At 46.6% G+C, this 27,381-nt stretch overlaps 2 protein-coding genes across 2 annotated transcripts in view; one reads left to right on the top strand and one right to left on the bottom strand.

Moving 5' to 3' along the window:
* The window catches only part of LOC125428885 (zinc finger protein 271-like), a 1,035,007-nt gene that overhangs the window by 396,061 nt on the left and 611,565 nt on the right, over window positions 1-27,381 (bottom strand). The window lies entirely within an intron of this gene.
* Window positions 17,488-27,381, top strand: part of TNXB (tenascin XB) — a 109,298-nt gene continuing 99,404 nt past the window's right edge. The window contains exons 1-3 of the mRNA XM_048488722.1: window positions 17,488-17,724; window positions 23,294-23,620; window positions 25,726-26,016. Coding sequence (XP_048344679.1) covers window positions 17,550-17,724; window positions 23,294-23,620; window positions 25,726-26,016 — 793 coding nt within the window. The 5' untranslated portion in view covers window positions 17,488-17,549. The remainder of the gene's footprint in view (window positions 17,725-23,293; window positions 23,621-25,725; window positions 26,017-27,381) is intronic.

Below are 27,381 nucleotides of genomic sequence, written 5' to 3'. Positions count from 1 at the left end.
CTGGTTGTAATTTTGCGTTCTCGTGTAGAAAAAGGGCAGAGGGGAACAGTGTTTATTGCATTTTTTTAAAAAAATCCAGCTGTTTTTAACTGTTGCTTACCGTTTTATTAGCTATTTGATTACTTTGGTTGATTATTCACTGGTGTTCTGCCCCGCAGCGAGGGTAAGTTTCCTCTTGGACAGAGATTTCTGTACTAACGCGATCCCACTTATGGTACTGAAGGTCTCGGAAGCGCCATGGCTAGTGAGAGCGGAGAAACCCCGATGTGTCCCCTCGTTTCAGGGTTTCACTCTCTCTGGGTTTGCTCCCCCATCCATCACAAGATTGGGTTTTTTTAGCTCTTTAAATGGATCAACAGCTGGCATTTCCTTACACAAAAAACCCCCAGTGATAGCAGCCTGCACAATATCGATATAGGGAATGCCGATATTACATTTAAAGGGCTAAAAAAAAAAGTCTTGCAATGGACGTGGGATTGACCCTGAATATGCTGTATGAGGAAATTATGTTGTGCACCGCCCAGAGCCCTTCGGGGGTAGGGCAGTATAAAAAACCCATAAACAAACAAACAAACAAACAAACAAACAAATAAATAAAGTGGAGGCAGACAAGCTGCACAGGCCACTTAGCATTGGTGCGGCACCTCCTCATGCGTAAACAAGACCTAAACGCGAAGGCACTGCTGGGCGGGAAATGTTGTGGGAAATGCTCTGTGCACAATGGGCCGTCGACTTTATTCCGAGAATTGCGGTCGCCATTTTTTTGGAGATTGGGGCTAACGAGCTCTCCATGTGGAAGAAAATGCCTCAGAGCACACGCAAAGTGTATTTTTTTTCCCTGCCTGCCGAGAAACCGTCCCTTGGAAGAGTCCCTTGGCACCAAGGCCTTCCTGGCTGCGCTGTCCCAGTTTGAAACACCACACTTAATCCTCTTTCGGGGCTGGGCGTGCGGTGAGGTGACAGAATTGGCTTGTGGCGGGAATGCTGGGCTGATGAGTCAGCCAGGGCACTCCTGTTCCCTCCTGGGGGGGCAGGGGAGAGAAAGAATGCGTATACTTTATTTATTAGAAGGGCGTATTGGCCTGCGTACCTATTAATCAGAATCTGTTATATTTTTTAAAGAAAAGGTAACTGTGTTGAACACACAAAGCAGCTTTGGGAAGGGTGGGAAACGGGAGGCTTGTCTGGTGCGGCTTCTCGTGAAGGACTGGGGCTTGGCTGGTGGGTCTTAGGGGGTGAGGAGGAGGAGGAGGAGGAGGACCATCATTCCTGGTTCTCTGAGAGCCCCATTCATATAGCTTGAGGATAACAAGCATTTTATTTACTCTCAGTAAGTAACAGAGTAGCCTCTGGAGGAAACGAAGGGAAGTCCAGAAAGTTTATTGGGGGAAAAAAAATTGGAGCACTTGAGGCCAGCAGCTGCAATAATAATGCATTTGTGCAGACTTTCTCCAGAGCCTCAGATGTTTAAATCTCCAAGATTCCAGCAGTGCATTGACCTGAATTTTCTCTCTCTGTGTGTATGTGTGTGTGTGGAAAGATGGAAAGGCGGGCAGGAATTGGTTCCCCAAGGATACAGCAAGGTTAATTCAGGCTACATGTTGGTCCCCCCCCCCCCCTATTGGAGTTCCTGTTCCTTTCATAGCCAGACAATAGGCAGAAATTCAAGCAATAAAGCTCTTTCCCCTCTCGTGGCACAGAGAAAACTCCGGCATCGTTTCTTCTCGGGTAGCTGTTCGAGTTATATAGGAGCCAGCGGCCTGACTTCTAGGAAAGTGAACAGACATTCCATTCCCTCAGCAGGCCAGAATCCTTGCTAAGTGAGAGTGGCCACGTTTTCCACTACAGCGGGACACCTGCAGCCCGTGGGAGTTCCAGTTGGACCTCAGCTGTTCCCAGTGGTGGGATCCAAACATTTTAGTAACAGGTTCCCATGGTGGTGGGATTCAAACTGTGTCGTAGCGCCAATGTGGCTGAGCGGGGCACGATGGGGGCGTGGCCGGGCATTCCTGGGCGGGGCTGTGACAAGGACGCAGCCACTGCGCCGGTCCTTAGGCGGGAAACGAATGCACGCAGGTGCAGGCTGCCACACACGCCGGTGCACCTCCTGCTAGACTGCTTCAAGTTCTGCGCGCTACTGCTGAGAGGAGGGACGTAACTAAGGCAAAAATCACGTGGCAAAATCACCCATTAGTAACCCCCTCTCGGCACACACAAATAATTAGTAACCTACTCTCGGGAACCTGTGAGAACCTGCTGGATCCCACCTCTGGCTGTTCCTACTGCTGTTTGGTGGAGCAGGGGGAGCAAAATTCAAAGGAAAATTGGTTTGGGGGGGTGAATCCCAGACTGCTATCCAGATGAAGTGGCATCCCTTCTGGCCACAGTGGCAATAATCAGGGCTCTGTATTGTCGAAGGCTTTCAAGGCCGGAATCACTAGTATGTTGTGGGTTTCCCAGGTTGTATTGCCATGTTCCAGTAGTGTTTTCTCCTGACCTTGATTGATTGATTGATTGATTGATTGATTGATTGATTGATTGATTGATCGATCGATCGATTGGTTTTGTATCCCGCCCTATCCCCGAAGGGCTCTGGGCGGTGTACAACAAAATTAAATCATAATACAGCTAAACAACAAATCAAATCTAAACAAACAAATTTCAATACAAATATATCACTAAATCCCTTTTTAAAAAGCCAGCCACAGATGCCAGCCATAGATGCAGGCGAAACGTCAGGAGAAAACACTACTGGAACGCGGCCATACAACCTGGAAAACCCACAACCTCCTAATCAGGGCTCTGCCCCGCTGCCTGTCCTGAGGGTTGCCAACAGTGGACTGGCAATTCTTTGACGCTGCTTGACACTCAAGCTTGATGCATACGTGCTGGGAAGTGAGGAGTTTGAGCTGCATCTCTTTAGATTGCAGCCGAAGATCGCCATTTTGGTTTCCTTATGAAAAATGCTCCCTGCAAGTAGAAAAATAACAAGCAAATAAAGGGGGGGCACACCTCTTTCTTCCTGATGTTTTAGTTTTGTACGTACGAGGAATTCTTCCTAAGCAAAGGTACGCTGAAAGCCACAATGCACTTACTTGCGATCTTGTGGCTATCCTAATGCCTTCTTGTGTGAACCAAGCCTGGCTAAAGTTCTTGGCCTACTTAATCTAGCCTGGCATTGTATGGTCAACACACCAGAGGCTCACAGGTTGGGAAATCTCTTTGCCTGCTCTGCTTCCTGAGATCTTTGCAACTGGAGACTGAACCCTCTAGAATCGAACCCTCTTGATGCAAAGTAGGGATGCCAGTTTCCAGATCAGATCTGATAATTCCTCAGAATGCCATCTTTTCTCTGGACTACAGAGATCAGTTTCCCTGGAGCAGGGGTCTGCAACCTGCGACTCTCCAGATGTTCATGGACTACAAATCCCATCAGCCCCTGCCAGCATGGCCATGAACATCTGGAGAGCCGCAGGTGGCAGACCCCTGCCCTGGAGAAATTAATGTCCTTCTTAGGCTCTCTAACCTCAACTATCCAAGTGTTTCCCAAAGTGGATCTGGCAAGTTTAACGTGCATTGATGGAACTGTGAAATACACCATTACGGAGATATATTGGACTTCTAAAACATTATCAGAACAGACATAAAATAGACAGATACTATGAAAAATGGATTATTCTGTATAATATATTTTGTTGATTTAGATGTTTTTATATATATATCACACATATATATATATCACATTTGGTTAAAGTTATAAGTTGGACATAAGATTGTTTATATTAGTTCACGGTGGGTGAATTTTTTATGCATATGTTATATATTATATTTTTCACTGCAAATATAGTAAAAAGAAAAATTCATTAGATCCATGCAGCTTTTATGTGCAACTACATATTTCATATATTTTACTATTGCTCAGCCTTGATTCTTGGTTGCATGTTGATACATAGCCCTACTACAAAGCAAGAGGCCGTGGACATTTGACAAATGAATTATGAGCATCAAGGCCGGTTCCAGATTTTGAGAGGCCCGAAGCAGAGTTCCCAGGGCTCCCTTCCCCTCTTCTTCATACCACCAGGTCTCCACACACATGCAAACGTGTGATTGGTGTTTGGAATATGCTGCCACAGGAGGTGGTGATGGACACTAATCTGGATAGCTTTAAAAGGGGCTTGGACAGATTTATGGAGAAGTCGATCTATGGCTACCAATCTTGATCCTCTTTGATCTGAGATTGCAAATGCCTTAGCAGACCAGGTGATCGGGAGCAACAGTCGCAGAAGGCCATTGCTTTCACATCCTGCATGTGAGCTCCCAAAGGCACCTGGTGGGCCACTGCGAGTAGCAGAGAGCTGGACTAGATGGACTCTGGTCTGATCCAGCTGGCTTGTTCTTATGTTCTTATGCCCTCCTTCTAGGTTTGCCAGTCTCCAAGTGGTGCCAGTAGATTTCTTGGAATTACTACTGATCTCTCGTGGAGCTTCTGGGGATAAATGTCATGTGGCACCCCTTCTGATCACATCATGGCATCACTGAGACGTTTTAGCCATTCCCAAAAATGCTACGCCTAAACAGCACTGTTGCTGGTGGAGAGGGGTGACAGCTAGAAAAGTACCAATATTTGGCCTCCAAGTCCCCCTCCTTGTAGGTTTTCCAGAGGCATGTCTGTGGGATGTTGGATGTTGGACTGGACTGACATTTGCTTTCAACCAGCAGTGTTCTCCTGCCATTCTTAGAATACAAGCACATCCCCCCCTATTTTGTCATTGTGGGCTCAAAAGCCATGCAGGCCTGACTTTCTTGCAGAAGCCTGCTTTGTGAGTTTTCTGAGCAGACTGACTCTAAGGAAAGAGATCTCAAAACCTCTGTAAGCAACTCAATCTGCTGTTGAGCATCCATTATCTGCTGGAAGTTCTAAGGATACGTTTGTGCTTCCCTTGGCCCACTCTTATCTAATCCGGTTTCGCTTCTCTGCCAGCTTCCTCCTCAGCATCTGACTCTTGGCCAGGGCTTCGGAGCACCCTGCCGCTCTCTTTTCCGCTGCTGTTACTGTTTCCTAACCGCCTAGCTACGGGGCGTGTTGTGGGATCCCTATCTGGCCTCTGTTTACATTCCTACTGTCCACATCAATGCGATAGGCAGTCTTCTCCTTGTGCTTAATAATTCCCTCAGCAGCTCTTTATCCTGTGGCGAAGTGTTGCAAGAGCGGACTTGAAAACCAACTAATTGATCTGGTGCCCATCTAGCCACAATGCATTAAGAAAGCCTTTCTGTGAATGCATGAAGTTAGAGAAAAGAGAGGTGTACTAATAAGGCATGTATGGATCTGGATGTGTCTGCGCTGCAGGGAGGACCCCAGCCTCATTTCGGGGGGGGGGGGGATTGTGCTGTCTTGCAATGCAGGAGCCTCCTTGAGAACATAAGAACTAGCCTGCTGGATCAGACCAGAGTCCATCTAGTCCAGTATCTAATCTGGAGGAACCGGGTTTGATTCCCAGCTCTGCCGCCTGAGCTGTGGAGGCTTATCTGGGGAATTCAGATTAGCCTGTACACTCCCACACAGGCCAGCTGGGTGACCTTGGGCTAGTCACAGCTTTTCGGAGCTCTCTCAGCCCCACCTACCTCACAGGGTGTTTGTTGTGAGGGGGGAAGGGCAAGGAGATTGTAAGCCCCTTTGAGTCTCCTGCAGGAGAGAAAGGGGGGATATAAATCCAAACTCTTCTTCTTCTTCTTCTTCTATATCACTATAGTGCACTTTAAGACTGGGCCTGCAATCCCTGGTCTCTGGATCCCTTCCCCAAGTTCCCCCCATATACTTAGACTGACTACAGGAAGGCAAAAACAACGAAGTGTCTTGTGGCAAACACTTACAACTTTTTGCGCATATGCATTCATACCAGAGGCGTAGCAAGGGGAAAAAGCGCTCAGTGCACTGGTGCATCTTCTACCCCGTCCCGTCCCGTCTTGGAATGCCCCCGCCCCTCCCCAGAATGCCCCTGCCACATCCTGGAACGCCATGCCACGCCCTCTCCATGCCTCTACAGGGGTGCACCCCTTGGTGCATAGCACCCCCTTGTCCCCTTACAGCTACACTTCTGATTCATACCCTCAAAAGGTCGCCAATTCCAACAGGAATATTCCTGAGATTTAGGAGTGGAGCCTGAGGAGGATGGGGCTCAGGGAGAGGAGGAACCTCAGAGAGGTATAATGCCCAAGAGTCTACCCATCAAAGCAGTCATTTTCTCCAGGGAAAATGATCTCTGTTATCTGGAGATCAGCTGGATTTCTGGGAGCTCTCTAAGCACCGCCACCATCAGTGCTTTTAATGGCATATATTTGGTTTTCAAAATATTTAAAACATTCATTAATATTTATTACAGACAGCAGATTTATTAAAAAGGTTATTATAATATTTAATTGACTGTACTCATCAAAATGCACTGCACTTTAGAAAGTGATAAAACAAATGTTGACGAGATGCATAAATGTACGTACTGTAATAAATGGTTTTCATGCACAATTGTAGCCCAAATATAACACAGGCAGTGTTGACGTTTGAAAAGAAAGCTGACGACGGGGCGCAGACCCCGCGAAACCAAGATTCTTGGAAGAATGACAGGCGTTCTACCTTCAGTCATTTGTAGTGGGCACTTGTATCCCTGGGAATGAAACTATGTTATATGGATGTACCAGAGGCTTAGTGTACCACGTTCCTTTGTTGTTAGACGTGTCTAGCCATACAGCAGTACAAGCCCCGAGCAGTTGTAGATGTTTTTGTTACATCCAACTTTTTAGTGTGCTGTTTTGATTGTTGCACAGTAATTTTTGCATGTCAGTATTTCCTATTGCAGTGGTGGCGAACCTTTGGCACTCCAGATATATTATGGACTACAATTCCCATCAGCCCCTGCCAGCATGGTCAATTGGCCATGCTGGCAGGGGCTGATGGGAATTGTAGTCCATAACATCTGGAGTGCCAAAGGTTCACCACCACGGTCCTATTGGGTTCACTTTTGTCATTGTTTATGGTTTGAGGTGTTTTTTCCCCCTGAACCTACAGTTTGTACGTAGATTTGACCACCTGTAGGTTGGCAATACTATTACAAGATGACTTTGGACTGGTCCCTGACTCTGTAGCCTGATAATTCCAGTATTTTGAGGAAGGCCCCCCCCCAAAAAGCCAGTTTCTCCATTCTTTCTGCACCATTACTAAATAACAAACGTCTAAGAACATAAGAACATAAGAACTAGCCTGCTGGATCAGACCAGAGTCCATCTAGTCCAGCTCTCTGCTACTCACAGTGGCCCACCAGGTGCCATTGGGAGCTCACGTGCAGGATGTGAAAGTCTAATGTCTACTTATCCTCATCTTGGCAGCCTAGGGTAGCCTGATCTTGTCAAAACTCCGAAGCTACGCAGGGTTAATCCTGGTTAGTATTTAGATGAGAGACCACCAAGGAAGTCCAGGATTGCTACCCAGAGTCAAACAATGACAAAGCACCTCCGTGTGTCTCGTGCCTTGAAGACTTTACTAGTTGCTGTAAGTTGGGTGTAACATGACAGTACTTTCCACTGCCATCCTTTCCCCTTTCTGCCTTTTTTGTTGTTGTACTACATTTTGTGCCACTGCTGTCTTCAATACTGACCTTCCTTTTTTTTTTTGCCCTTTGCTGCACAGGTCTGTCAACATGTGGAGGTCACAAAAAGTGATTTGCTTCCAGTTGCTGATCCTCTGGCTTGCAGCTGCTAGGGAAGCTCGTGTGTCCCATCCGGCCATTCCCTCCAATGCCACTGTTTTTTCTCACATCTACACCATAAAGCTAGCAGGGGACAGCACAGAGCATGAGGGGGAAGATGCTTCCGATGCACCGCAGGAGGTCCAGGGGCCGCCTGGCTCCTCACGAGGAGGGGGTCTCTATGAGCACACCCTAGAAGGGCCGGATCAGGAGCACGTGGTTTTCACCCACCGCATCAACCTGCCCCCACCGGCTTGCGGGTGCCCACCAGGCATGGAGGACACCCAGGAAGTACTGAGACGGCTGGAGGCACTGGAGAATGAAGTACGGGAGCTTCGGGATACCTGCCAAGCTGGAGGCAGCTGCTGCACCTCACCGGCTAGCATCCAAGCAAGCACAGGTAAGACTTTGCAGGTGGAAGAAAAGACATGCATACCTGAGAAGCCAAGGTGGTTATATCCTCCTCAGTGGAGACCCACTTTACCCTCACAACAAACTTGCGAGGTAGGTTCTGCTGAGAGAGTGTGACTGGCCCAAGGTCACCCAACAACCTTTCATTGCAGAGAGGGGGTTCAAATGTGGGTTCCCCCAAACCCTAATTTCTAATTGCCAGTCACACAATCCAGTAATGAAGGAGTTAATTGATGCATGCTAATTAGTTAGTGAGTTCAGAAGTCAGTGACCAGGTAATTGATCCCTATTGGTCAAGCAGACCTGGCATGGGCTACATGCAGGTCTGTACGTAGACAATAGATATATATTATTTGTTACTCTCTGTATATGCTCTCTCTAGTACAGTGGTGGTGAACCTTTGGCACTCCAGATGTTATGGACTACAATTCCCATCAGCCCTTGTAGTCCATAACATCTGGAGTGCCAAAGGTTCGCCACCACGGCTCTAGTAGAATGTTGGCCATGTGATAGTCAAGCAACAAGCTAGCTGAATGAGCTAGCTAGTTAGAAAGATATTTCTTGTTTTGTTTTCCAAGTTACCCTTCCCTTCTTTTATAGTAAGTAAACTTTATTTCAGTAAGCAACTGCCTCTGTCTCATTATTGTGCAAACCCTGCTTTATAAGTCTCACATCACTATCACAAACCCATCCATAAAGAAAAAAAATGGCTCTGTGAGGCAAACGAGGTAATGCTTGATTGAGATATAAAAGTTGACCCTCCTCTCCTTCTTTCTTTTTTCCCCTTTCCCCCTTTCTCTCGTTTCCTCACCCAGGTCAGACGGACATTCGCACCTTATGTTCGCACCATGGCTCTTTTGATCTCTCTCGCTGCCTCTGCGAATGTGAACTGGGTTGGGGTGGCCCCACGTGTGCCCAGCCTGTTTGCCCAGGTGGGTGTGGTGGCCCACAGCAGGGCAAGTGTGTGGATGGCCGTTGCCAATGCCGACCTGGCTACTCAGGAGTCCGATGTGAAGAATCACTTTCCTGCCCAGATGACTGCAATGACCAAGGCCGTTGCGTGGATGGACGCTGCTCCTGCTTTCCGGGATACGTTGGCCCTTCGTGTGCCGATCCGGCCTGCCCCCAAGATTGCCAGGGTCATGGCAAATGTGTGTCAGGACGATGCATGTGCGATCCTGGCTACTCCGGGCCTGACTGTGGGACCCGTGCCTGCCCGAGTAACTGCAACCGACGTGGAGAGTGCCGTGATGGACGCTGCGTGTGCGAATCGGGCTTCACAGGCCCGGCCTGTGGCACCAAGTCTTGTCCCAAGGACTGTAACCAGAGAGGGCGCTGCTTGAAGGGTGGAGTGTGCTCCTGCCACAAGGGATACACCGGCCCAGACTGTGGGCAGTTGGAGTGTCCAGAGAACTGCAGCGGGCACGGCAAGTGCCAACAAGGAGTTTGCGAGTGCCATGATGGCTATTCTGGAGATGACTGCTCCATTGGTAAGCAAAAAGGTCTGTTACTTAATGTTCTGAAATCAATGTGGTCTAGTGGCTTGACTGGTGTAATAAGACCCTAGAACAGGGGTCTTCAAACTATGGCCCTCCAGATGTTCATGGACTACAATTCCCATCAGCCCCTGCCAGCATGGCCAAGTGTTAGGACTCATGGGAATTGTAGTCTACGAACATCTGGAGGGCCATAGTTTGAAGACCCCTGCCCTAGAATATGGCAGTCCGCCTCCAGCACTTGAAAAGGCATGCAGAGGGCGGTACAGGATCCCCTGGTCCCTTCATGCCACAGGCCCAATCATGACTGGGCCATCAAAGTGCTTTGTAGATGGCCAAATTCTTCTAAAAATGGCATCAGTGACCATGGGTCACACCCTTGGACACTGTAATATTTACTTTGGCTCTGACAGATGGAGGAAGGCTAGGTTGCGCCACCTCTCTGCAGATAGTAGAGTGTGGTTGAGGGAAGGAGCTCAGCAAGGATAGACCATTGAGTCCACCCACAGTTCCTATAGGACAGGGGTCTTCAAACTATGGCCCTCCAGATGTTCATAGACTACAATTCCCATGAGCCCTGCCACTTGGCCATGCTGGCAGGGGCTGATGGGAATTGTAGTCCATGAACATCTGGAGGGCCATAGTTTGAAGACCCCTGCTATAGGAGAACTGTTGTCTGAAGATCAGTTGTAATTTCAGGAGAACTTCATCTTCTCTGGGTCTTCTCTGGGCTCTCAGTGGCATTCACTGCCAGAAGATGGGGAATGGTCTTCACAAGCTTTAGATGGGTTGAGAAGGGGATCTGTGCAATGTAGCCCCATGCTGAGACGTGGGAGATAAATGGGGCTTAGGAGAAGCCATGGCTGCATCATGTCCTCTGTATATGTGTGTTAAGTACCATCAAGTTGCAGCTGATCTGCGACATCCTCATAGGGTTTTCAAGGCAAGAGAGGAATTGTCCTTATTTCTAGAGTGTTCTGACTTCCTTTCTCAACACAAACCAGAAGTGACAACATTATGTTGCTCCCCGTTACTGCCGGAGTGAAGAGGATTGATAGGGCCTGGGGTGTGTGTGTGTGTGTGTGATGGCAACCTTACTCCTAAGATGTATTTATGTATTTATTATATAGAAAAATATTTATCCCCCCCCCCTTACCCAAAAGTCCCAAGGCGAGTTACAACTAGGCATGAGCACCAATAAAAAATATCAGTAAATGTTGAGTATTTTTAACCCAGAAATAAAGCTAAATAAAGTCAATATCCACCAGTTTTATTTGGCCATTACTGAAAATATTCTGGTTAAAAAATCCAAACCCAAATTTTTTTAGTACCACTCCCCCTGTTTCTCAAGCTATACTCTGTTCCATCAAAAGATCCATAAAATTGTATATTCATTTGGCAGATGCTGGCCCTTCTTTGTTCTAGAATGCTCTATTTGGCTCCCTAGTGCCTTGGGGGCAAAACTAGGTAGGCACTAGGATCCAAGAGGAGCATTCTAGAACAAAGAAAAATCTAGCAGATGAATGTACACGTCTACTGTCATCTTTGGGTGGAAAAGAGTACAGCACAGTGCGTTGTGGAGGATCTGGCTGTTGGTTCTCCACCCCGGCTTTTCAAACCCCAGTGGGGAGTAGATCCTCCATGCCAGCACAGCATTGAGCTCAGCACGGCATAGAGATCTCTCACTCACTCCCCCCCCTCCGCTGACTCCCAGGTCAACTTGGCCCTGGCAATGGTGGCAGGAGGAAGGGAGATTTAAAAAGCCAAAAAAAAGATGAATGGCATTTGGGTTTTTTGGCCCCAGGTGTATCCAGCTTTTCAAATACACATGGGGGGTTTTATCAGTAAAAGACCCCCCCCCAAAAAAAAACCCCAACATAGCTTTTTGGGGTTTTTTCCTATGATTTGATTGAATCACTAAGCCTAGTTACAACATAAGATAAAAGTCATAAAATCAGATAACCTAAAAGCAATTGCAATCAATAACAATACAACTTATATTAAAACCATAAAACTATTAAAATTTATAAAATTTATTTTAAAAATTTAAAATGCTTCCTTCCCCCTCCCGCCATTTTTTGCTGCCCTCCGTCACTTTCTGCCACCCCGTCGCTTTCTGATGCCGCCACTTCCTGCCACCCCACCGCCCTCTACTGCTTCCTGCTGCCTTGCTGCCGCTTCCTGCCACCCCACCGCCCTCTACTGCTTCCGGCTGCCTTGCTGCCGCTTCCTGCCACACCTTGCTGCTTCCCCCATTTCTGCAGCCCTGCTGCCACTTCCTGCCATGTGTCCCTTCCCGCTGCTTCCTGCTGCCCTCTGCCACTTCCTGCCCCCTTGCCACCACTTCCTGCTCCCCCTGCTGCTACCTGCCACTTCTGCCCCTTTTTACCTTTTCCCTAACCCCTCCCTTTCTCCCCATTGACAACATTCCTCCCATTCTCCTCTGCTGCCTCCCCCCATACAACATTTTACCTTTGCCCCCAGCCCCTCCCTTTTTCCCCATTGACAACATGGGGCATTTTGGCTGTTGGACAAGATTGGCTGGGTAGATTTTTTTACATGGCTTCAACAGCAGCTGCCGCTGCAGCACAAGAATCTTCACTGAATGACTGAAGACGTGTGTGTGCAAGAAAATAATTTTAGACAATATGTTTAAAAAGCATCCTGTTAAACAAAGCTTCTGCCTGTAATGTTGAAGGAAAAGCACTTTCCCAGCTGTTATTACCCTTTAACCAGAGATGCAAGAAATTGAACCTGCAGCCTCCTACATGCAAAACATACGATGTATTCTGTCACTAACCTCCAGTCCTTCTCCATGAACATTGGTATATACACAGAAATGTATTACTGGTATGCATTGGCCCATTGCGCATGGAACACTTACCTGGAGCCTCTTCTCTGTGCCGTGGGCTCTGTAGCAGGCTCTCTTAGCATTTACATGTGAGGAAGCAGTCCACAGCTTACAGCACAGTTTGTCTGCTGGGCCTCTGCTTCTCCTGGTTCTCTTAACTCCACCCAGCGCCTAAAAGGCACGGAGCTGATATTCTCTCCCCCACTCCCTTCCCCTCTGCATACACGTGCAAACATGCAAACTCTCTCTCTATGTATCTCTGCCGCCGTCCCCAGAGACAAAAAGAGAGTTGTTTTAAAGCAGAGTTCTGTTTTAAATAAAGTTTCAAAAGCCTTCTCAGCCATTGGAGAGGGCAGAAGCAGAGTGGGGACGGTGGGATGGAGCCAAAAAAGATGTCTGCTTATACTGTTCCTTGCAAAAGCTCTCTTTTTGGTTATTTTGTATTGAAAGATCTACCTCTAGATTAGTGGTTCTCAACCTTCCTAATGCCACGACCCTTCAATACAGTTCCCCATGTTGTGGAGACCCCCAACCATAAAATTGTTTGTGTCTCGGTTCCTAAGACCATCGGAAATATGTGTTTTTCGATGGTCTTAGGCGACCCCTGTGAAAGGGTCGTTCGACCCCCAGGTTGAGAACCGCTGTTCTAGATCTCTTGATATGCGCACTTTAAAGAAGCAGGAAGGAGCCAGCGCGGGGAGGGGGGGAGGTTCCAGGGCACTGGGCAACTGAGGCTGTACTGGTGGAGGAGAGACTGAACATGGACATTAGACAGAGATGAGAAGGGGTCCCCCCCCCAACACAATGCCACTATACATATGAGAGATCGATCTCTCGATCTCTTGATCAGTGCGCTTAGGGAAGTAGGAAGAAGCCAACAGCATGAAGGGGGGTGAGGGGGGAGGCATGCAAAGCACTTTGAGGGAGTGGGAAGGCTGACCATGGATGGAGAGAAGCTGTGCCCGCTGGCAAATCTGTCCCTCCCTGACAGCTAAGCAAGATTTAAATCGTGCTATAAGTGGTTTCGCTGCTACGAAGAGAGTGGAAAGTGAAATTGGGGCTCTAGAAAATACGTCTGTACAAGAAATCTTGCTGTGGCGAACACTGGCCTCCACTAAGCAGCAAAGACTTTGTGTGTAATGGGCCATTGTTGTGGTTTTTAAAAGTTGAATGGTCTTTATGCAGTTATTAAAAAGATGGATGCTGGATGCTCGCGCCCCAGACTCCATTTTCTGTAGATATGCCAGTGAGGATCTGGGAAGATTTGGGTTCAATTCCTTATTTGTTCATGGAATGGTTCTCCTTGGAATGGGTGAAGACTTTGGTTCAAATCTCCCAACTGAACTCTGTCACGAAGCTCACGGTGTGATCCTGGATTAAGAATGCCAGGAACAAATATGTAGTCAGAGAAGTGGGGGCCTTTGTTTATTGTATTTATATCCCACCATCTCTCTAGCGACTCAAGGTGGCTTACAATAAAAGCTTAAAATGAGGCTTCGGCCTAGATATTGCCAACATGATGACATTGCTTCCAGAAGTGACATCATCACATTGGTGACACTGAGGGAGCAGCTCTTGTATTTGTGGGGAAATTCTATGGTAGGAACTGTTTTTACCATAGAGTTTTGCCCCCAAAGCCACAGTATGTCCCTCAACGCTGCCAACGTGATGATGTCACTTCCAGAAGTGGTGTCATAGTACCAGCGCTGTCTAGGTAATTTTCAGCGATAAGACCCCTGCTATCTAGCTAGACGGCGCCAAGAGAGGCAGCCCAAATCAGGGGATCCTATCTTGGACCATTTCTTCACTCCCTGCCTGATTTTCTTGTTTAGAAGAAACAAAAACTAATTTGAGAAGGAGCTGATCGGATAGAGACAAAATTATGGGGCAAAGAAAATGGAAAAAGAGAGATTTTCTTCTTTCTCCCATAATACTAGAACTCAGGACCGCTCAGTGAAATTGATAGACAGCAAGTTCAAGATAACACTGAAGGAAAGACAACTTCACATGACAGGTGGTGAATTTGGGGAAATCACTGCTACATGATGTGGTTACGGCCATTGGCTTACATTAACGAGTGTACTGGATATATTTATGGAAGTTGAGTTATTGTTGGTGTCCTGTGGGGCCGCCAGGTTCAAAGGAAGATTGTTAGATTAGGGACTGTAGCACCTTCCTTATGAGGAGAGGCTGCAGCGTTTGGAGAGGAGACGTCTGAGGGGGAATATGATTGAAGTCTATAAAATTATGCATGGGGTAGAAAATGTTGACAGAGAGACATTTTTCTCTCTTTCTCACAATACTAGAACCAGGGGGCATACATTGAAAATGCTGGGGGGAAGAATTAGGACTAATAAAAGGAAACACTTCTTCACGCAACGTGTGATTGGTGTTTGGAATATGCTGCCACAGGAGGTGGTGATGGCCACTAACTTGGATAGCTTTAAAAGGGGCTTGGACAGATTTATGGAGGAGAAGTCGAGTTATGGCTACCAATCTTGATCCTCTTTGATCTGAGATTGCAAATGCCTTAGCAGACCAGGTGCTCAGGAGCAACAGCTGCAGAAGGCCATTGCTTTCGCATCCTGCACGTGAGCTCCCAAAGGCCCCTGGTGTGCCACTGCGAGTAGCAGAGAGCTGGACTAGATGGACTCTGGTCTGATCCAGCTGGCTTGTTCTTATGTTCTTATGTAGATGGTAGGGAAGGGTCAGCAGAGAAGGGCTGTTGTCAGACAGTGGCCTTTCCTGTGGCATCTGAGAGCTACTCTGGAAACAAGATGCTGGGTTAGATTGACAATTGGTTTGATCCAGCAAGGCTAGGGTTAACATTACCCGTTGTGAGAAGAAAATGGAGGGAGGACCTATGTAGCTCCCATGAGCTCCTTGGAGGGGGTGGGCAGCAAAATAAAAAAAATGCAATCTTCATGATTGATTTCAGGAGATGGAGTCCACAGAGTGAGCACACCCTGTGAACAGTTGCATAGTCATGTATTACTTGTGTGTTCTCCACGATTCTCTAGGGTTGCCAACTCTGGATTAGGAGATTCCTGGAGATTTGGGGATGGAGTCTGTGGAAGGTGGGGTTTGGGGCAGGGAGGGACATCAACAAGATATAATAAAGTCCATTCTCCTCAGTAACCATTTTCTCCATGGGAACTAAACTCCGCCAACTGGAGATCAGTTGTAATTCCAGAAGATCTCCAGACCCCACCCATGCTACTGTTTCTACTCCAGATTGGATCCATGGTGGTTAATATGAGGTTCAGTTTTCCATCCTTTGTGCTACTACCCCAAACTGAAATGCTCAGAGGGAAGCCAATTTGGCCCATTGCAGAAGACACATGGTATCGACTTGAATCAGAGTTGGTCCATTGTCCCCACTCCTTGGACTTTGTCTTGTGCAAATAGATCTCTTGATTAAACAGATGTCAAAGAAGTACAAGGAAGTGTTCATTTCTGACTTTGGCCTTCCTGTTCCTGGTCTACACAGAAATTCCGTCCATTGGTGTCCGTGTGTCCAGTCGAGATGAGACCTCTTTCCGTTTAGAGTGGAGCCGCCCGGAGATATCTGTGGATGGATATGAGATTCATGTAGCACCCACGGTAACTGAACATTGTTTGGAACAATGTACTTCTGGTGGTAAGGGGTGTGTGTGTGTGTGTGTGTCTGTGTGTCTGTGTGTGTGTGCGTGCGTGCGTGTGTGTGCGCACGTGTGCGTGCACACACTTAGGAGTGGAGATGCTTTTGATCTCTTTGCTTCTCCTTCATCCAGTTGTCTGGGACAGTGCCATTGCTTAAATCTTTGCCCACCTTCCACATTCCTCAGGTATTTGAGGAAAACCTCTGTCATTTCCAAGTAAAAGATATCCACTTGCTTCAAACTTTCCCTCATTTCTGAGATTCCCTCAACTATTTTCATTACCATCATCTGACATACTTTTCTCAGCAAGGTTGCGACCTGTCCATTTTTCAGAGGCAGTATATTTGTTATTGCTTGTCATGAAGAACCATGATTTGGCAGGGAATTTATTGTGAGCGAGACAGATTTTCCCATCTGTTCTGTGAATTCACACCATCCTCCTTTGCCATTCACACAGCAGGATCACGGGGCAGGGGAATCTGTACGCTTGTCCGGCACTGAGACCACCTTTGAACGCACAGGATTGGAACCAGGAGAGGAGTACACCGTCACCATCCGGGCCGAGAAAGGGCAGCGCTACGGGCCCCCTGTCAGTCAGTCTGTGCATACACGTATGTAGCCAGAATGCTGTGTGTGTTCATGTTTGTGGTTTTCCACATTTCTCTTATCTGTTTTCTCTTGCATCAGCAAAAGGGCTGCTTGCAGATATGTACATCCACAATGATTTGGGAGGTGGAATTCTTTATATGTAATCAGACTCTGGAGCAAGGTCAGCATGGCCCGTGTGGCAAGGGTCATGCCTGTAGAAGATGTCCATTCTAGAAAGCAACAGGACTGCCTGGAGTTTCTGTTTCCTTGAGATTATTGGGTTTTTAAAAATCTCACTTTTCTCTATTGTTTTAACAATTCTTAACCTTTAAAACAACTCATCATCAATTATTTTTTTTCCTGTTTTGTTTAGATATTCTATCAAAGGTTTTCAATTGTCCATGAATTTTGCTATTGGATCTTATTTTAACAGCGGTTAACTTTCAAAACCACTCGTAATCAATCCCCCCCCGCCCTATTTTGTCTAAACCAGGGGTCTGCAATCTGTGACTCTCCAGTTGTTCATGGACTACAATTCCCATCAGCCCCTGCCAGCATGGCCAATGAACATCTGGAGAGCCACAGGTTGCAGACTCCTGGTCTAGATAAACTATCAAGGGCTTCCAATAGCCCACAAACTAGTTAAGTTCTTTTTTAAAAAGAGGTGGACCCCATTTCCATACTTCCTTCTATATACATCTCTCCCTTTCTTCCAGGGGTGGCCGCTCCTCAAGGCTTGCGCTCAACGGGGGCCACAGGAGACACTCTGACCTTGCATTGGGATACACCTGCCAAGCAGCCTGATAGCTACATCTTAACTTATATGCCTTTGGTTGCCACCCGGCCCTCCCCACCTCCCAAACGCCTGGAGCTACCAGCAGCACCTGAGAGCATCACCTTGGAAGACCTGGAAAGCCGCACCCGATATCTCATCACTCTGGTCGCCCGCCAAGGCAGTGAGAACAGCCGATCCACCAGGGTCACGACCAGCACTACCGGTAGGGAATTGGAGGGGGTGTGAAGTTTGGAAACGGATGTAATCACCTCTCTCAATTCTAGGAATAACGAAGGGAGTGAAACTGGTACCCAAGAGAGGCACAACTGATTTCCAGTTGTGAACAACATGGTGCATTTGGCAGGCTTTAACAATTTTATTTTGGCTCTTGGAATCACCCCAAAAAATCCAGGAGCTAGACTGATTTTTCTGCTTTTAAGGTTTCATATCTAGCTACCGTGTTTTCTAAATATTGCTGCCACAAAACCGAATCCCAAAGTCTTCATAGTTTCTCATAATTTTATTAGAGCCCATGCACTGTGGTGTATAAATAAATATAGGGATAGCTGTGGTTATCATCACAACAAAAAGCTAACCCTTAACCTACTTTCTCCCCAATTTCTTGTAATCTCATAAGCTTCATTTATTTGATTATTGCAGCCAAAGTGGAAAGTGACTGGTTGAGAAATGAAATCATCCATCACCATGGAAGGGTATAAAAGCTAAGATATAGACAAGCAATGATAGAAACTTCATGCACATGCATTGTGATTTCATACAATGATAATTACGCATTGTGCTTCTACAGAAAATTGCTGAGGGACACTACAATGAAGTTGATGCTGAAAATGCTAAGTTCCATAATTAAATTTCTAGATCTCATGGCTACTGGGGCTTGAGATTTGTTGAGACCTGGTGTGGTTTGGTTTTCAGGGAGAGGGGAAAGTTAAGATAATGGGGGAAAGATAGTGCACAAATGTACGGCAAATGTCATATGCCTTCTCCATAAAATTAAGCAAGTGTCAAATGGACCTTCCCAGAGTTGTTGCTTCTCATTGTTATTTCAGATAATATGGAGTTAAGTGCAGCATCCTCATAAAACTACAGTTCCCAAAATCCTTTGGGAAGGATGCCATGACAATGTGGTTTAAAACTATACGAATGCATTGTTCTGGTTACTAGACAAGAAGGATCTTTGATGGGAAGTTGAAACCCCATGGCATGAGTGGGAATGAACAAGTACGGAAAGATTTCTAGAAGAAGAACATGAAAATGCAGGCGCCATTGTTTCATGGAGTCTTTCTAAGCATGTTTTCCCTTCCTTTCTTCCCACAGACAATCTCATTTGTTTCTTTTTTCCAGTGACATTAGCTTGGCATCTTGATGGTGGACTTTTTCCTTTTCCTTTCTCACTCATCTTTTCGGTTACCAGCCCACAGGTTTTTGACAACCAGATGCAGAAGGTGGATGGAGGGCCCAAGAGGATGATATATGAACGGGGGGGATGGGAGGTCCAGATTAATTGATTTTCTTACAGCTGATGTGAATGCTCTCGAAAGGCACCAAAGATTGGGGCACTGGGGCACTTCTATGGGATGTCAGTCCCAATAGTAATGGGTTTGGAAAGGTTGGGGAAACCAGGAAGTTGTATCACACGGGACTTCAGTCCTCCATAAGTTGCCACTCCCCAGGCACGCTGACTCTACTACCACCGTCCCTTCCTTTCCGTTCAGTTCTTTGCCATAACCGCCTCCATTTTTAATTCCACCAGTGCCTGCGCCGAGCAGAGTAATCCACCTGTACGCAACACCATCCCCGACTTCCCAACTGAAGCCTGACACTGGGTCCTCTGGTCCTGAGGCCAGGAAGCCAGGCCAAAAGCCGCATCCCTTGTCTAGCACCGACTCATTGTCCAATGACTTCTCCCTGAACACAATGGTGCAAAACATCTCAGCCACCCTTTCCTTGTTCAATGGGACTCTCCTTGAACGCCTGGAGAGCTATGTTCGGGCCACTAAGTACCCCCTCCGAAGCAATCAGACAGTGGAGGGCGTGGCCAAAGCCATCTACACTTATATAATCCATCGTAAGCCAGTGGAGTTCCGGGAGATGATCTATGGGCGCCTTGGTGAAGGGAGCGACACTCCCACTATGACAGACAGTCTCCAGGGTCAAAGTGTCTTCTCAAATGGATACACCCACACAGAGCACACCAAGCCAACTGTGATAGTCAGCTCCCCAGATAGCATCGAAGTGTCCTTGGATGGTGTGACGATGCTCTCCGACGAAGTATTTATCCACTACCACAAGACGGGGAGTCGAGAACGTAAGGAGTTAGTGGTGCCCGGAGGCACACCGACAGCTGTCATCACGGGATTGACTCCGGGCACAACCTACTATGTGGAGATTCACGGTGTGGTGAAAGGACGCTCTTCTAAGTCGTACTCCTTTGTAACCAACACAGGTACCAGGGTTGCTAGGATGGCCAGTCTCCCAGGGTGTCTAGCTCTCTTCTTCTTGCCTGCAGCTATCCCATCACATGCCTTATTGCCACCAAACGTCAACAAGTCTGTTTTGTGCCTACACGTGGCTTGGGAGTTTGAACCATATGTGGCTTCCGTGTTTGCCAGAGAGTTGTCCGGATAGCAGCTTGTTAACGTCTTTCTCTTTTCTCGTAGCCGGAACCGTCATTGTTCTTGTTACCTGTATTGTGCGTCACATGATCGTTATAACATCTTCCCGCTAATCGTCCCCCTTTCTTTCCTCTAGCCAACCAACACCATCACTTGCAGCTCCACAGTTTGCTCAGTCTTTTGTTTTCGCTACCTAATGCTTCCAGCCGCCAGTTCGTTCATGTTCAGTCTGTTTCTATGTTGTTAGAAATTCTGGGTCAGGGGGAGCCAAGTTAGCCTGTTACAGTAATGGTGGGGAGGGGGCGGGGGGAGGGAATCACAGCAAATCCCCAGCTACAGTGTCTTGTGTAAGATTTATTGGGGTAGAAGCTTTTGTGGACTGGTGCCTGCTTTTGTGAGATTCATGATGTGTTATTCTCAGTCCGTGAGGCCTACACATGGGTACATACCAGAAACATTGTCCACAGTGGTGGCCAAAAGGCCGTGAAATGTGACATGGCGATGCAAATAGAAATTACAGACAAGATAAGCAGTGACCAGTCACAACAGCTGATGGATGGTGTTATTGCCAAGGGCTGTTTTTGTAAATGGCCGTTTCTGTTACCCTTTGTGTGAACTTTGTGCGTACAAATGTAATGGGATAGATCCCATGTAGTATAAGCAGAACGGCATTTACAATTTCCCCCCCCTCTGTAGTTGTGCGATGCTTGCATCTGATAAAGTGGGGTCTGATTAGGGGTCTGAAGCGAATTGGGACACAGAAGGGAGGGATTAAAATTAAAAAGATCCTTCTAAAAAGCATGTTGAAGATTACCAGATTCAGATGTGTTGAACTTTAGCTGGATTTCGAATTTCTGTGAAATGGCTGTGTCGCTGCTAATTGTTAAGTGTGATCTGATCCATCCCCCTGCCGCCGCACATTTTTGCCCACAGTCGTGTCGTTTTCTTGGTCAAGAGTGTCTGGATGGCTCTGTGTTTAACTGCTTCATTTGCCTCCTAGGTTCGTGCCGCTTCTAATTTTATTCACTGTTTCTGTTTCCAGCAGTGTTGGCTTTTGCCACGCGCCCATCAAATTGGCTCGCTCACCTGCTGCTACATTCTTTGATTCAATCTTTAAATACTTGCCTTGGATTTATCTGAGTCAAATGGGAGGGGGGGGGTCCTCAAGGAAGCAATGTCTTTGTGGAGGGGGGTGGGTGGAGGGGGGCTGACTTACCAAAGACCTTTTGTTCCTCACAGAGGCCCTTTCCCCACTTACCTTAAGCCCCGCGCTGCTCTCTGCAAGTAGCGCGGGGTCCCACTGCACTCCCCACGTCAGGGGCGGCAACAGCGCAGCCGCCCCGATGCTGCCACTGTTGCGCCCCCTCAGCGCGCGGCATCCCTGGCGCTGGCGAAAACGGCGCCTTTGGATGACCCCATGCAGAGTGCGAGGTCGTGGGGACGCCCGGACGCGTGCCAGGGATGCCGCGCGCTCAGAGCAGCGCGCAGCAACAGCAGCAGCAGGAGAAGTGGGGAAAGGCCCAGAGAGACTCAGCTTTGATATGGATTTGGTGCTGGCATACTTCTCAATTGCCCCTGATTTGGACTCAGTTTTATGTCACTTTGTACTTACTGACAGCATTTCTGATTTTTAGGCATGTTCTAGTCTCCCTGTGTTTGGAGATGAAGAGTGAATTCTCTAGCAAATAATTCTATCTCAGAATTCCTTGCAAAAAAAATGTTTAAGACAGAGCTGACTGGTGGAAATGTAGTTTTACTTTTCACAAATTCTTTCATCCCTCTTTGAAAAGCACCCGTGTTAGGTGTTTGTCTAGGAAGGGCTGAAAAAGGCATGAATGTCTTTGCACATTTGAAATGCGGACAGTCAATCCAGGAAACGTACTGTCGAAGGCTTTCACAGCCGGAATCACTGGGGTGCTGTGTGGTTCCCGGGCTGTATGGCTGTGTTCTAGCAGCATTCTCTCCTGGCGTTTCGCCTGCATCTGTGGCTGGCATCTTCAGATCCTCAGATCCTCTGAAGATGCCAGCCACAGATGCCAGCAGCTGCTCAGGCGTAAATTCTGCTATAATTCTCAACTCCCACACAGCACCCCATTCCGGGAAACATTGCCCTCCCACTAAGTTGACTGTATTTACCCTTAGTGACATCATGATCATATAGGCAAATCCGACAGACTGTGTGATGACATCACTATTGTGATGACGTCACCAGGAGTGGAATGACTTGGTTAAGTGAAAAGACATTGCACTGAAGCTGCCTCCAGCGAGGGGATAAATGGGCTGACAAGACAAGCTAGGGGAAGGTTTTTGAGGGGATGGGATTTGTGCTATCCGTAGCAAATTGCATTTACCCTGAAGGTGTTTGTGCACAAATATTAAATGTAGTTCTCCCCCTCAACATCCTCAGTCATGGATACAATTTGCTTCAAGAAACTATACAAGTGTAAAGGTGGATTTTAGTAAAAAGGTAAAATGTAAAACTTTGCACTTTAACATGCAACACTTGCACTTAAAACTCTGCACTTTAAAACACAACTTTACGTGCTTACGTCCAGTCTTAGAAGAACTTGATTAGAGGATGGTTTTTATGATATGTCTTGCAGAGACTATATTACCAATTTATGTAGGTAATCTATGAGTACAGAAACTGTAGGATATAATACGGTAATCCTGAGCAAGTTTTGTAGAAAGTACTGTGCACAAATCAGATTAATTAAATAAGTAACCAAATAAATAAATAGTTCATTGATCAGTCCTAAAAACTTAAGCGGAGTGGGGGTTTTTTTGGGGGGGGGGGAGGGGATCTGATATTCAGAAGTCAACAGCTAATTTTGAAGAAGATATCTTCAATTTTTTCCCCCAGATTTGGAATGTCTGATGAATTTTATTGCATTTTTAGGGCAGAAGCTGGAATCAAGTGAAGGGAACTCTCAGTACAAAATGTGACTGCCAAAACTGCTATCTGAATAATTCACATAACCTTCAAGGGGAAGCTCTGTGCAGGGCCCATAACAGTAATCAAGAGGCCTTTGGTTTTTTTTCATTGCAAAGCCCAGGGAATGGAGAGGTATTCTGGCTGGCTTACAGCTGAGAAGGAGGAGGGGAAAGTTTCCAAAAAGACCATTCTTGAACACTCATTCCACATCTGTCTTCCTTCAGCTCCAGGTACATCTGCAACCAAGGTCCAAACCACGCCGGGTTCCGTCACAGCTCCAGGGGTGCCATTAAGCAACCTAAATGTGACCGACGTCTCTCCGAACAGTCTCCGGGTGACTTGGTCTGCCCCGCCCAGTACCTTCCACACCTTTTCCCTTCAGTATAGGGATCCTAAATCCAGTGCAACCCCGGGGGAGATTAGAGTGCCCGGGACCGAGAGGAGTGTCAACGTGATGGGTTTGAACCCCGGCACTGAATATGATCTGAAGTTAAGTGGGGAGACACCCGATGGGATCCACAGTGCTCCAGTTGCAACAAAGGCATCCACAGGTACCTCTGAGTGCTTTGTGACATTGGGGATCTGCAATCAGACCCATCCTGAGACATATAATTTACATGTAAAATGCAACTACAGGTGGACCTCATTACAGAGTAGGACTATAGCAGTGGGGAAGGGGGAACGGAACTCTCCCCCACCCCCCCAGTATTGTTTCCTTGACTACTTTAAGCCCCAGTCAGAGAAAGGCAGGCCCCATGTAGGTACCTTCCTTTTCCCTTTCCAAGGTGTAAAGTAATTGAGTGGGGCATTTCCAGTCAGGGAAATGGTGCAGGTATGAGAGTTCAAGACTCCTTTCCTTTGCTTTTTGCAAATGTGTTACATGGTGGGAACTGGTCCCCAAGGGCATATTCACTAGACCAGTGGTGGCGAACCTGTTGCACTCAGAGCCCTCTGTGTGGGCACACGCAAACACATTCCCCCACCCCCCCACATCTAGGCTGGCCTGGGCTGCTGGGCTCGATTATTAGCACTAAACCTAAGACCTAGTTTTGGGGAAGCAGTGTAGGTAACCCTGATAAGCGCTGTTAAACCCCGCTGGTTTTCATGCAAAGAACTAAAGCACGATCCTTTACCTGGGAGTAAGCTCGGTTGCTGGCAATGGGGCTTGCTTCTGAGTAAACCCTCCTAGGGTCGTGAGTCACCGTTGGAAGAGTTGCACGGTTGCTTCAAAGCAGAGCCACCAACTACCACGAAGCTTACTCCCGAGTAACACACGCCTTGGAGCCAACTGGTTTTTTTCTAAACTAAAACCTCAGTATTCAGGTTAAATTGCCATGTGGGCACTTTGCGATAAATAAGTGGGTTTGGGTTGCAATTTGGGCACTTGGTCTCAAAAAGCTTCGCCATCACTGCACTAGACCCTAAACTTACCAAGCTATAATGTTAACCATTATCCTACTCTGCTAGTAAGGTGATTTCAAAATGTGAGCAACAAATATTTCAGAATATGTATTTCTCATAACCTAGGAAGTTTTCTTACTGATCGATTTGTTTCCAATAGGGTTGCCAAGAGCATGTATGGATCTAATGGAGACTTTTTATTTCATTCATTCATTCATTCATTCATTCATTCATTCATTCATTCATTCATTCATTCATTCATTCATTCATTCATTCATTTAATTTCATTAGTTTTACATAGTGCCCTTTCCCTCACCGGCTCAGAGTAGTTACCAACATTTTACAAAATAATAAAATCAATTTTAAACAGCATTTAAATAGTTTTAAACCCCATTAAAAACTATTTTGGGGTGCAGGACATTGAGAAACAGACATTGTCGACGTGTCACTGTCACTTCTATCTAAAATCTGAAAGTGAAGCCATAGCGATTGACTAAAATTGGTGATGCCACTTCTAGGTTTTAGCTGGAAGTGATATCAATGACTTGTCTCTCCCATCATTTTCTCCCTCCGTTGCTTTGAGCACTGACAGGGAATAGGGTTGCTTTGGGCAGGCTTTGCCTGCCAAAAGTGGATAATTGGATATGAAAAACTCCTATTTCAGTTCATTTTGATGCTGGGGACAGTTATCAGATGTTGTTCACAATTATCAGTTGTTGGAAATGGCCCCAGACAGCCCAAGGAAATATTATTTCCAGCTTGAAGGGAGACCTGCCAGAACAATAAGGCGTATGATATGAAACCTTGGCGGGGAGCCAAATGTGAAGGTTTGAAAGTTACCCCATCTTTAGCCAGCAATGTAGAGATCCTGACACGGTATACCATGATTTTTGAAGCTGGAAAGTGCTCAGTTCCTTAAGACCAGCGGTTCTCAACCTGTGGGTCGCGACCCCTTTGGGGGTCGAACGACCTTTTCACAGGGGTCACCTAAGACTCTCTGCATCAGTGTTCTCCATCTGTAAAATAGATAAATGTTAAGGTTGGGGGTCACCACATGAGAAACTGAATTAAAGGGTTGCAGCATTAGGAAGGTTGAGAACCACTGCTTAAGATAGCTGCCCAAAAGGATATATTGAGGATATATACATCAGTGGAAAACAAAAAAACCTCAGGAAATATTCCTACATTTTCTCCGCCAGCTTGCTCCTTTCTCTCTTTAGCTGCCATCATCCTCTCTTCCTCTTGTTTGTTTTAGCACCCGCAGCAGCGCCACCAGAAAAGGAAAAGCCCACCCTGGGTTCGCTCTCTGTTTCAGAAGTTACAGATAGCTCTGCGCGCCTATTGTGGGACATTCCCACTGGGAACTTCGACTCCTTTTTGATCCAGTATAAAGATGCTGAGGGCAAACAGAGGGCACTTCCCATGGATGCGAGCTCTCGGGAGGCCACTATCGCCGATTTGGTACCTTCCCGAAAGTACAAGTTTAATCTCTATGGACTCATAGGCCGCAAGCGACTTGGTCCTGTCTCCACAGAGATAGTCACAGGTGAGCCATGGGACCCTAGAACACTGATGGGTTTCTCAGTCTTGAGGACCAAACTAGACATATCTTTGGGGATCCATGCTTGGATATTTCCCCCAACAGGCTACAATAATGACTTCAAAAAAATTAGTTCTCCCACTGGAGTACCAATTTACTTTTAAGTAACCAAAGTAATTTTATGATTTTACAAACAGTAACCAAATGTTTTGGAAAAATTGTTCACATTCTCCCATTGGAGTAATATATATAAACATAAGTTGGAACGGCACGGCAATGTAATCTAAATATAAGTATAACAGCTAGCCAGATTCTAGATAATTAAGCCAACTGGCCTCGTTAAACTTCACGGAAAGGCAGGTCAGGGTTTTTCAAAGTATAATAATGGTTACATTGGTTTGTTCTTATGCCTCTTGAAATGGTTTGTTCTTATGCCTCTCGAAATGGTTTGTTCTTATGCCTAGGACATTTCGAGAGGCATAAGAACAAACCAATTGCAGAGCGTTGTCCTCCCTGATTGTAACCATTATTATACTTTGAAAAACCCTGACCTGCCTTTCCATGAAGTTTAACGAGGCCAGTGGGCTTAATTATCTAGAATCTGGCTAGCTGTTATATTTATATTTAGATTACATTGCCGTGCTGTTCTAACTTATGTTTATGTATATTACTCCAATGGGAGAATGTAAACAATTTTTCCAAAACATTTGGTTACTGTTTGTAAAATCATAATATTACTCTGGTTACTTAAAAGTAAATTGCTACTCCAGTGGGAGAACTAATTTTTTTGAAGTCATTATTGTAGCCTGTTGGTACAAATTTTCTTCATTTTCACCTTGGTGTGTACCTTCCCCTCTTGCTTAGCATGGATACTTCCCCCAACATGCAATTGAAATCAGCTCTGGTGGAAAGGATTTGGATTTTAAAAAATATTTTCTTGAACTGCAGCAGTCTTTCTGTTCACAAGGCAGTTCTAGAAAGAACAGGGGGATGAATGGAAAACACTATGCCGGATGTCCCCATGGGCTCCATAGAGCCCACCAAGACCTTTCTTGGCAACTGCTAAGTATTTTTAGAAAGTGTGCAGGGTCAGGGAGGGCCGGTACTCAACAGGGCTTCTGATTGGCTATGCAGATGAAAAGGCATCCTGTTAAACAGAACTTCTGTGTTAAAACAGTGGCGTAGGAGGTTAAGAGCTCGTGCATCTAATCTGGAGGAACCGGGTTTGATTACCTGCTCTGCTGCCTGAGCTGTGGAGGCTTATCTGGGGAATTCAGAGTAGCCTGTGCACTCCCACACACGCCAGCTGGGTGACCTTGGGCTAGTCACAGTTGTTCTGAGCTCTCTCAGCCCCACCCACCTCACAGGGTG

Source organism: Sphaerodactylus townsendi, linkage group LG03, assembly GCF_021028975.2.
Source record: "Sphaerodactylus townsendi isolate TG3544 linkage group LG03, MPM_Stown_v2.3, whole genome shotgun sequence".
Taxonomy (NCBI): domain Eukaryota; kingdom Metazoa; phylum Chordata; class Lepidosauria; order Squamata; family Sphaerodactylidae; genus Sphaerodactylus; species Sphaerodactylus townsendi.
Note: the sequence above shows the minus strand (reverse complement) of the source record. Positions and strands in the feature narration are given on the sequence as shown.